The 10,711-nt window shown below is 48.1% G+C and overlaps 3 protein-coding genes across 3 annotated transcripts; all 3 read right to left on the bottom strand.

Moving 5' to 3' along the window:
• Nucleotides 1–260: 260 nt before the first annotated feature.
• On the bottom strand, nt 261–876 carry LAJ45_07745 (uncharacterized protein; the record flags this gene model as incomplete). Its single annotated transcript, XM_046117300.1, has 2 exons — nt 261–596; nt 832–876. The coding sequence occupies 2 exons, from the start codon at nt 874–876 to the stop codon at nt 261–263; spliced, it is 381 nt and encodes a 126-aa protein (XP_045969596.1).
• A 1,139-nt stretch (nt 877–2,015) lies between these two features.
• LAJ45_07744 (uncharacterized protein) lies at nt 2,016–3,044 on the bottom strand (the record flags this gene model as incomplete). Its single annotated transcript, XM_046117299.1, has 1 exon — nt 2,016–3,044. The coding sequence occupies one exon, from the start codon at nt 3,042–3,044 to the stop codon at nt 2,016–2,018; it is 1,029 nt and encodes a 342-aa protein (XP_045969595.1).
• An 844-nt stretch (nt 3,045–3,888) lies between these two features.
• Nucleotides 3,889–4,446, bottom strand: LAJ45_07743 (uncharacterized protein; the record flags this gene model as incomplete). Its single annotated transcript, XM_046117298.1, has 1 exon — nt 3,889–4,446. One exon carries the CDS (start codon nt 4,444–4,446, stop codon nt 3,889–3,891), a length of 558 nt encoding a protein of 185 aa, XP_045969594.1.
• Nucleotides 4,447–10,711: the final 6,265 nt, after the last annotated feature.

Genomic DNA, 10,711 nt, shown 5'->3' with positions numbered 1-10,711 from the left:
GACTTCCAATGCTCAGAAGATGTAGAGGATCGCCGAGCACTCAGAGCTTCACTCTGGCCGGCCTTTCACTCATTGGCGAGGCATAGACTCGTCAGTCATTGCTCTCATGCGTAGATCCTCTTCCTAGCACTCAGAATGTAGTTACTCTGACAGCTTGTAGCTAACCACACTGCTGGTACTTGCATGTCACTGTGCAACTGGCTTCTAACAATAACTCTCAGCATGTAATCGGGCCATGTGTGTACTCATACACCAGACAGTTAAGATGGCTCCGTTACAGTGACAACGCAGACAGGAGTGGTGGTGGCTGGGGTAGTGCGAGCGACATTGAGGTCAAGGTTAAGCTCCATTACTTGCTCTTCCAAGTTATCAATGATTTCGTGGGCGGCGCCAAGTTGTGTACGAGCGGTGTCCCTTTCATGGCAGATCCGCTGGACTAAGACAGTGAGGTGGTTGAAGAGGACAGAAATATCGCGCTGATACTGTTGTTTGAATTCCTTGACATTGGTGGGGAGGACCCATCCAGGTGGCTCGGGGTGAACATAGCGTACGGTGCGGATGACGACGCCACGTAATCTCAAGGGAGCGTGTAGCGACTATTCCACAAAGTATTATGGTAGTGGTAAAAGCCGATGGATTAGTGCAACTCGAGGATCCTGAGAAACCTGGGTGTTAGTGGGAGTCAATGGAGTGGGTGGATCGCAGCGCAGCGGTCCTCTTATAGGAGGAGAAGTAATAGTAACTGTATTTAGACAGTGTAGGTGTTAGGGGTGTATTGAGAGGTAATCAGAGTAGGAACAGTTGGAATGACTTGTACAATGCACCATTGACCTCTGGCCGCACCTTCGAGGCACGGTGTGGCCAGTATGCGCTCATATTGCGGAGTTTCAGTTTCCCACCTGAAAAAACAACGTTTTCGATCCCTCATTTAACACCCGGAAAGTCAAACCGCCGGAACACTCACTTGTGGTACCACAGAAACTTTGAGGGAAGAGGCAAAGCAATCGGATAGAGGTTCGGACCAATATCGAGGAAACGAGGAGCACTGTCCGCTAACCCTGTACCAATCGGCAGTACCTATAGGCATTGAGTATCTCCACTATGCGGGGAAAGCGATATGGGAAGGGTTAAGCATAAATAACACACCTCCAAGTACCAATGAGGAAGGAACTGACAAATACCAGTGATCGGTATCGAGAAGCGAAGAGGCAAGGCGCATACATGGAAAGTGATGGATGGAGGGATACTATTAGAAGGGGCGGAATGGATTTACTTGACATCTTTTGAGGGTCTTTCGGGCGCCCCGAGTTTTTGTGATAGATTTAGAAAGTCAGTCCTCGAGATATAAGCGAGGGATATAAATCCTGTGTCATTCCCTGACTAGCCTGAATCATCATCGGCAATATAAGCATCTTAACAATATAAACCATCTGCATACGCGAGCATAACTCTTTGGTACGCTTTTTCCAAAAACTATTTTTACTTTGAACATCTTTAAATCGGTGACTCTGTACTCTACCTGAATCATTCGTCGAACCAGGCTGAATGCCATTGAACTCATAATTCGCGAAGGCCATCCTGGATGAGAGTGAACCATACCTGTCGCGCACTGAGAATATTGCGGAACTCCTACCTCGGTAGTAGCCATCGGTACTTTGAGCTCCGTGAAAGCGTACCCATATCGGTCGGTGTGTAACCTGGAACAGTAGGAACAGAAGATACTGGCACCATCCACCTAATGAGGAGGTCATTTTGAATCAATCATTCTCTGCAGTTGCCTGGTTCCTGGAAAGGTAACATGAGTGATGCAATTCGATGGACGCCAGTTCCTTTGGTTTGTTATGTTTTGGTGGGGAGGAGTTGCATGAGTTCTTCATTTAGTGAGTGTTGAGCGGGGTGACAGAGGATATGTGTTGCGTACTTTTGTGATTTGTGGGTGAGGAGGTGTTCGAGGGGGGGGAGTGCTGCCTGTTTTAGCAGTCTTTCGGTTTTCGTCCATCGGGGTAGGCCGGTGATTATTCGGGCTGCTTTATTATAGAGTGGGGAGACTGGTCACAGAATGTGGTCAGCTCCTGTCCATCATGCTTCTGATCCCACAGTATCGTGGGGAGAAAGCCTTGGACGACAAGGTTATGGATAGCTTTCACGGTTGTTCCTGGAAGGTAAGCTATGTTTCTTATTTTGCCTAGGGCTTTAAGACCTTTGGCGATGATTTCTTCAATGTGAGGTTGGAAGTAGAGGTTGGGATCTAGCCAGACGTCAACATATTTGAGCATGTCTTTGGGGTGGACCTCTTCTGTAGCGAAGACCACTGAGTTCTTTGGTGTGGCGTTACATGATGTCGTGGGTTTGAAGAAGACGAGATCTGATTTTTGTGGTTCGTATTTGATGTTGAGGGGCGCTGCTTTTTCTACTCTTTCTGCCATCCTCTCATTCAGACTTTTAGTAATGAGGAGAGGTGTTTTCGCGAGTTGAACGAGCGCGTCATTATCCATATAGGTGGTCTTGATTTCCTTGGGGAAGGTGATTGGGTCTGTTCCTACTCCAGCGTAGATCATAAACAACACTGGGGATAGAAGGGATCCTTGGGGTAGCCTTGAATTGTATGGTTGTGGTGGTTCTAGTTCGTGTTTGAACTGGAATTGAAGGGTTCGGTTTGTGTTGAATTCCTTGCACCAATTAATTAGGTAATGCGGAAATTTCTGTTGGATCATGATTTCTGCGAGTGAGTGATGGTTGACGCGGTTGAAGGCTCCTTGTATGTCATTCATGAGGAGAGCTGGTCTCTCTGTGGTGACTCCAATCATCTGTCTGAGGAGGAGATTTTGCTGGATCGGGGTGAGGGTGCGAAGTAGGGCATCGACCGCTGAGATTGTTGGCCTGACTCCGATTTGGTCTTTGGTGAGGGTCTCTAGGGTGGACCCGGCAGTGCATAGTCTTGTCGCCACTATTTTCTCCAGTACTTTACTGAAGCATTGGAGAAGAAAGATGGGCCGGTATATTTTGGCTAAGGAGTAGTCAGATTTTGTTGATTTGGGGATCATTTTGCATTTTGCCACTTTCCATCGGTCTGGGTGCACTCCATGATGGAGCATGGCTAAGAACATGTCTTGAAAGAGCTGGATGTTGGCCTTAATTGTGGCTTGGGTAACGGAACCATTTCAACTGTCTGGTGTATGAGTACATATAGGGCCCGGTTACATGCTGAGAGTGATTGATAGAAGCCAGTTGCATAGTGAAATGCAAGTACCGGCAGTGTAGTTTGCTACCAGCTGTGAGAGCAACTACATTTTGAGCGCTAGGAGGAGGATCTATTCATGGAAGTAATGACTGACGAGTCTATGCCTCACCAATGATTAGAAGGCCAGCCAGAGTGAAGCTCTGAGTGCTCGGCGATGCTCTATATCCTCCGAGCATGATAAGTCCGCCGGTAGTGGCAGGGACTATGCCTGGGAAGTCTACAATAAGTGATGAGCTCTACAGCAACGATTAAGATTACACCTGAGCAGTAGCTCATTCATGCAGGTCCCGGTTGTGCGACAACCAAGACTGCAGGTGTTACAAAAAGCTTTGACTAAGGGTGGTTGCCTTCGGAACTGGAAACACCCGCTAACGCTTAGAGAGAATCGGGGTAGCGGTGGTATTGTTGCCTCTCCGCTAGAAGGAGTCACCGGAACTTAGTAAGGAGGTAGGAGCAGCGGAACGGAATCTTTTGGAGTATAAGTACTCAGGATCCTTCCCGCCCAACTATCTATTTTCTCCCAAGTCTCCATCGGTGCTATTAAGTATTTTCTACTCGGTAGCAGAGTCCTTAAAGGTTATTGAGTTTTTGCGAAAGAATCTTTGAATAATCTAAACCTGATTTCTATCTCGCACGGCCACATCTTTCTATCGGATTCTAGCGATACGTGTATAGACTGTCCCAGTTACAGAGAGTGATCTGAGAGCATGGTCTGCTCCTGTATACCACGCTTCCAATCCCCATAGGATTGTGGGGAGAAGGCCTTGGATGACAAGATGGTGTGTGGATTTTACTGTTGTTCCAGGGAGGTATGCTATGTTCCTGATTTGCCCTAGTATACGGAGGCCTTTGGCGATGGTTTCTTCGATGTGTGGTCGGAAAAAGAGGTTTGAGTCAAGCCAGATTCGGACGTATTTGAGTCTGTCTTTGGGGTAGATTTCCTCATTTGCGATTGTGACTGAGTGTCTTGGTGTGGGGGTGTTCGATGTTGTAGGTTTGAAGAAGATAAGGTCGGACTTCTGTGGTTCATATTTGATGATGAGCGGTGTTGCCTTTTTGTCCCTTTTAGTCATCCTTTCCTTGAGTCTTTTGGTGGCGAAGAGGGTTGTTTTCGCAATTTGGACGAGCTCGGCGTCGCCTATGTAGGTGGTGTTGAGTTCTTTGTTGGAGTTGCTGGTGTCTGTTATGACTCCTGCGTATATCATGAATAGAACTGGGGATAGCGGGGATCCTTGTGGTAGTCCCGAGTTGTATAGTTGTGTGAATTCTAGTTAGTGGTTGAACTGGAATTGGAGTGTTCGGTTGGTTTTGAATTCCTTTCACCAATTGGTTAGGTAAGTCGGAAATTTTTGTTGGGTCATGATTTCTGCTAGTAGGATGTGGTCAACGCAGTTGAAGGCTCCTTGAATATGGTTTGTGAGGAGGGATGGTCTGTCTGGGGTGGTTCATGTAGTTCGTTTGAGTAGGAGGTTCTGTTGGTGTAACGGAGCCATTTCAACTGCCTGGTGTATGAGTACACACAGGGCCCGGTTACATGCTGAGAGTTATTGTTAGAAGCTAGTTGCACAGTGACATGTAAGTACCGGCAGTGTGGTTAGCTACCAGCTGTCAGAGTAACTACATTCTGAGCGCTAGGAAAAGGATCTACTAATGGGAGCGATGACTGACGAGTCTATGCCTCACCAATGATTAGAAGGCCAGCCAGAGGGAAGCTCTGAGTGCTCGGCGATCTTCTATATCCTCTGGGCATTGGAAGTCTGCCGGTAACGGAAGGGGTTATGCCTGGGAAGTCTACAATAAGCGAAGCTCTACAGCAATGATTAAGCTTACACCTGAGCGGCAACTCATTCATGTAGGCCCCAGTTGTGTGGCAACAAAGGCTGCAGGTGTTAGAAAGGCTTTGACTAAGGGTGGTTGCCTGCGGAACTGGAAGCACTCGCTGACGCTTAGAGAGAAGCGGGGTAGCGATGGTATTGCTTCCCTTCCGCTAGAAGGCAGCACTGGAACTTAGTAAGGAAGTAGGAGCAGAGAATAGAATCCTTTGGAGTATAAGTACTCAGGATCATTTCCCGCCCAACTGTCCGGATCCTCATCTTCATCTTGACCTAGAATAATCGGTAGCAGAGCCCTTAAAGATTATTGAGTTCTAGCGATAGTATCTTTGAATAAATCTGGACCTGATTTCTATCTTGCACGGCCGCATCTATTCTATTCGATTCTAGCGATACATAGAAGAGGCTGTCCCCGTTATAGATAATCTTTAGTGCTCAAATCACCTTCAGATTATTCTTCCTTCTACAACATGTCCGCCCTCCCGGCCCACCAAGTGCCTCTTCAGATTGAATGGCAACCGGCAGCCTTAGAGTTCCAAGAGGGTCAGACACAGTTGATCCACAGGCCCAGAACGGCGCTCCAGTTCTACATTCCCCGCTGTGAGCCCACCTGGCAAGATGCCGACGAAGTCACCCTACAGGACTTCTTTGCAGAGTTGCAGAGCTACCTTAAGCACAGCCTGCAACAGGAAGTCATCAAGGCCGGTAATGCGCTAGCCTTGGTGCAAGAAAGACAAGAAGCTGAGGGAGTCCTGCTCAGGAATGCCTTTGGCTACATGCAAGAACAAGTCTTCTCAGTCCAGGCACAACTCCAGAGTTATGCTAAAAGAGATGACTTAGGAGCGGATGAGATGGAGGACATTGAGTGGACAAGCCCCGCGATGCCCCCTAACTTCCTGGAGGATATCCAGAGAGCTATCAATGAAGGAAGGCTCTCCATCGCCAGAATGCCCACACCAGCAACTGTCCCCAACCCCGCACCTCCGCAGAACTCAAGGGCCTCGTCCAGAGCGGCACTGAGAACCTTCCACCAGAGGGTAAACCCCTTTACAGTGTTTCCGGTCAGGTCTATCAGGCAGAGAACTCTTCCCCTGATAATGCCAATGACTATTGGAGGCTCACCCCTGCCTCCTCAAAGAGCTCCAGGAAGCCCTTTGGCAGGTGGCCTAGCTAGGCCCCCCTGACAACCTATAGGAGACGATGACTACTACTCCCAGACACCGGTCAGGAGTGGTCCCTCTGGGCTTTATCCAGCCTGGGTTCGCCAGGGGTTATCCCCAGAATCCCACAGAGGCTCACCACCCCCAGAGTCACCTAGGAGAAACCTCCAGCCAGAAGGAAACCCTGGTGAAGAAGACCAGAACCCAGAACCAGTGGGTAATGGTGGAGGAGATGGAATTGTCCCCCCGGTTGGTGGCGCTCCCAACCCAGGAGGAGACTCAGATAGCTCAGACTCGAAACCTGAGGATGGTGACAGAAGAGGATGGCGGAGGTACCTTAGGAAGAAGTTAGAAAAGCAACAGAAAGAACTCCTGGCCTCCATGGCCCAGTTCATGAGACCTCCGGCCCCCTCGCACTCCTCGGCTGCCTCTAGGGCCCGAGAACCCAAGGCACCCCATCCGGCCAAGTTCAATGGCAAAGCAGACAATGTGGAGACCTTCATCCGGCAATGTGAGAACGTCTTCTCCATTGAAAGCCAGTCCTTTACCTCTGAAGAGGTCAGGATCCGTTATGCTGCCAACCTGATGGAAGGAGATGCTCCGGTCAAATGGTATGAAGCTTATCACAACTCCATTGACCAAGCTTCTGCCAACCGGATAGCTGGGATGCCTGCGGTGTTGGATGAGAGATGGAGGTGTTGGGATTCCTTTGTGGATGCTCTCAGAGCAGTGTTTGGCGAAGCCATCTCTAGGGATGATGCTGTAGCCCAATGGAATACCCTTACCCACACAGTCAAGGGAGGAATAGACTCCTTCCTGAATAGCATTATTCAGCTGATGTGGAAGACTGGCTATGAGTGTCAGTTAGTGGATGATAAGATCCTTAGTTCCCTCCTTCCGGACCTAGGCATGAGTTGGGCTCTCTTTACCCCCACGCCAAAGTCTTTGATGGAGCGGATAGCTGACCTAAGAGAGCTAGGACACACCCATGAGAGTTACCAGACGGTAGTAGCTGAAAAAGCACCCGCCAGGACCAAGAAAGAACCTCCCGCTGAGAAGGAATGGCACCCCAAGAGGAAGAGAGAAGCTGCAAGCTCCTCAAAACCCCAGAAGGAAGCAAGTTCCAAAGATAAAACGGTGGAACTGAAGGGTATCCCGGGGGATATTCTAGAAGAAAGAAGAAAAGCAGAAGTATGGTTGAAGGTATAACCTTCCAGTACTCCCTATTGGTAGAGTGCATAGACTGACTTGTGCAAAGTGCATCAAGTCCAGACACAAATGGACCGATTGTTGGTCCAGGGAACCTAATGTAGTCCGAGTGGCAGCAGTGAGGTTACAAAAGAGGAAACGAGGAAATGGCAAGCCCAATCCTCAGAAGAAAGCGAAAGTGGCTGCTGTTGTAGCAGAGGAACCACTTGTTGTACTCCCGGAGGTTACAGGAGATTTCGTCTTTCAACTTGAGCAAGACTCGGACAATGAAGTCATCTGGTAGAAAGTGTGTCTGTTTAGAGTCTATATTTACTAGTTTTCTTTTGGGTCTTGATTTCCTTGTTTCTCTTCAATAAATTATGATTGTGTTTCCGCCTATTTGATTGTTTCCAAGCACTCTGAGGATGGGTTTATGACCCGAAACAGCTGGTCTGTAAGTGCTCTGTCAAAGTTACATTTGCCACAAGAAACTTCTGACTGCTACCAGTCTACCACACAATAAACTTGCTATATCATCGCTTGGGAATAGAACCAAAGGATCTTTTGATCTTAGTAGTGCCCGCAGCTGTTAGCAATGGAGAAAAGACAAAGAGAATCAAGCCCAGAACCCGCACAGAAGCGAAGAAGGTTGGAAGAGAAGCTCCCATCCTTACCAGTACATGGCAAGAGGCCAATACTGAAGGCAGGACTGTCATGGACGGTCAAGAATAAAGTTGAAAACGCCCAAGGACATTCCTCTTTGACACCGGTTGTACAGGAGCAATCCTCAGCCAGAGTTTTGTCAGGAAGCATGGAGTTCCCTTAGTGCAGCGAGATCAACCTCTGACAATGTATGATGCTCAAGGAGATGTCATGATGGGCGGAGGAGAGTATTACATCCACCCAGTCCACATGAGCATGGGAGATCATAGGGAGACGCTCCGATGGGAGGTAGCCACTTTGGAAGAAGGAATATCCGGTTACCTGCCAATTGCATGGGCAAGGAAGCATAACCCGGATATCAATTGGGAACTCGATACCATAAGCTGGCGAAGTGACTACTGCAAGCAGAACTATCTCCCAGTAGCGATCAAGTTTGAACTCATCTCTTCATATCAAATGATGGAAGCAGAAGTTGTAGTATATCAACTGGCCGCTTCAGTATGGCATGATGAGGATGGAGGAGATATCGCTGAAAGGATACCTCTCCGCTATAGGGAATGGGCTGATGTATTCAGTCAAGAGAAGATACAGGAGTTGCCTCCGCACTCCTGAAATGAGCTGAGGATCAACCTCTTGCCTGGTACCGCTCCCCCATTTGGCCCGCTATACACATGTTCTGCTCCAGAGTAAAAAGCCCTCCGAGAGTACTTAGACAAAGAATTGTCTTTGGGAAAGATCTCCAGATCTAGCAGCCCAGCAGCGGCACCCATATTGTTCATACCTAAGAAGGATAGCACATGGCGAATTTGTGTTGATTAGTACAGAGGGCTGAACAAGGTCACCGTCAAAGACAAGTACCCATTGCCTATCATGAGCGAGCTCAGGGATAGGTTGTTCAAAGCCAAGATCTTCACAAAGATAGACCTGAAGAACGGCTTCAATTTGATCAGGATAGCAGAGGGACATGAGTGGAAAACCGCTTTCAGGACCCGCTATGGACTGTATCAGTATAATGTGATGCCATTTGGTCTATGCAACGGCCCTTCCGCCTTCCAGGCCATGATCAATTATGTGCTAAAAGAACTACTGGATGAAGGAGTGGTTGTCTATATCGACGACATCCTCATCTACTCAGAGACTGAGGAAGAGCATGAAAGGCTGGTTGAGAAGGTTCTACAGAAGCTCAGAGAAGCAAAACTGTGTGCCTCCATCAGCAAGACATCCTTCCATGTCCGAGAAGTAGAATATCTTGGCTATCACATCTCGGAAAGGGGAGTATCTATGTCAGAGGATAAGGTAGAGGCGGTTCAGGAATGGCCAGTACCCCAAAACATTAAGGGAGTGCAAGGTTTCCTGGGATTTGCAAACTTCTATCGCCGCTTCATTGAAGGCTTCAGTAAAGTTTGCAAACCATTGACCGACCTCTTGCAAAATGACAAGAAATGGTATTGGACCGCTGCCTGTGAACAAGCATTTGAGGAACTCAAGAGGCTATTCACAAGCGCTCCAATCCTTCTCCATTTTGACCCTAGCAGAAGAACTGTGGTTGAAACTGATGCAAGTGACTTTGCCAAAGGAGCGGTGCTCTCTCAGTATGGGGAAGATGGGAAACTACACCCGGTAGCTTTCTATTCTAAGAAATTCTCCCCGGCTGGGATCAACTATGACATTCATGATAAGGAAATGTGAGCTATTGTAGCCTCTTTCCGGGAATGGGAGCATATGCTCAAAAGTTGCGAGCATGAGATCACGGTTTTCACAGACCACAAGAACTTAGAGTACTTCAATTCTAGCAAAGTTCTCACTAGGCGGCAAGCTAGATTGTCTGAGGACCTAGCAAGCTACAATTTCACAGTTGTCTACAGACCGAGAGAAAGAAATGGCAAACCAGATGTGCTATCAAGGCGTTGGGACCACCGCCCTGAAGAGGGGAGTGAAACCTTGCGGCCAGAGCCCCAGACGTTTTTTAGGCCAGGTCAATTGGTTTTGGATCCTGTTACGCTAGCGGCTGTCAGGGTGAATCAATTGCAGAATACATTCCTTGAGCGTCTATGTGCGGCAGCTAAAGAGGATGGAATCTGGCAGGAACTGCACCACTCCCTGGTTGAAAGAAAACCAAACTTGGACCAGAACTTGTCTGTCAAGGACGGCTTCATCTTCTACAAGAATCGATGGTACATTCCCAAACACAAGAAGCTCCAGTTGGATATCCTGACCGATACCCATGACTCTAGAGTGGCGGGCCATTTCGGCCAGTTCAAGACATTACAGCGGGTGAAAAACAATTTCTTTTGGCCCAACATGGATAAGGATGTTGAGGAATATGTCCGGAGCTGTGACAGCTGCCAGAGGAATAAAACCTCGAGATATAAGAAGTTCGGTATGCTCCAACCACTGGAGATACCTTATCGGCCATGGACTTCCATCTCTATGGACTTTATTGTGGGATTACCGGTGTCAAATGGGTTTACAAAGATCTGGGTAATAGTGGATCACTTCTCAAAGATGGCACATTACATCCCATTTCCTACACTCAATAAAACGGAACATTTGGCTAAGTTGTTCTTGAAGGAAGTTTGGAGACTCCATGGGTTACCTGATCACATAGTCTCGGACAGAGATAGCAG

This window comes from Morchella importuna (genome assembly GCF_003444635.1).
Source record: "Morchella importuna strain M04M26 chromosome Unknown Morimp01GS025, whole genome shotgun sequence".
Taxonomy (NCBI): domain Eukaryota; kingdom Fungi; phylum Ascomycota; class Pezizomycetes; order Pezizales; family Morchellaceae; genus Morchella; species Morchella importuna.
Note: the sequence above shows the minus strand (reverse complement) of the source record. Positions and strands in the feature narration are given on the sequence as shown.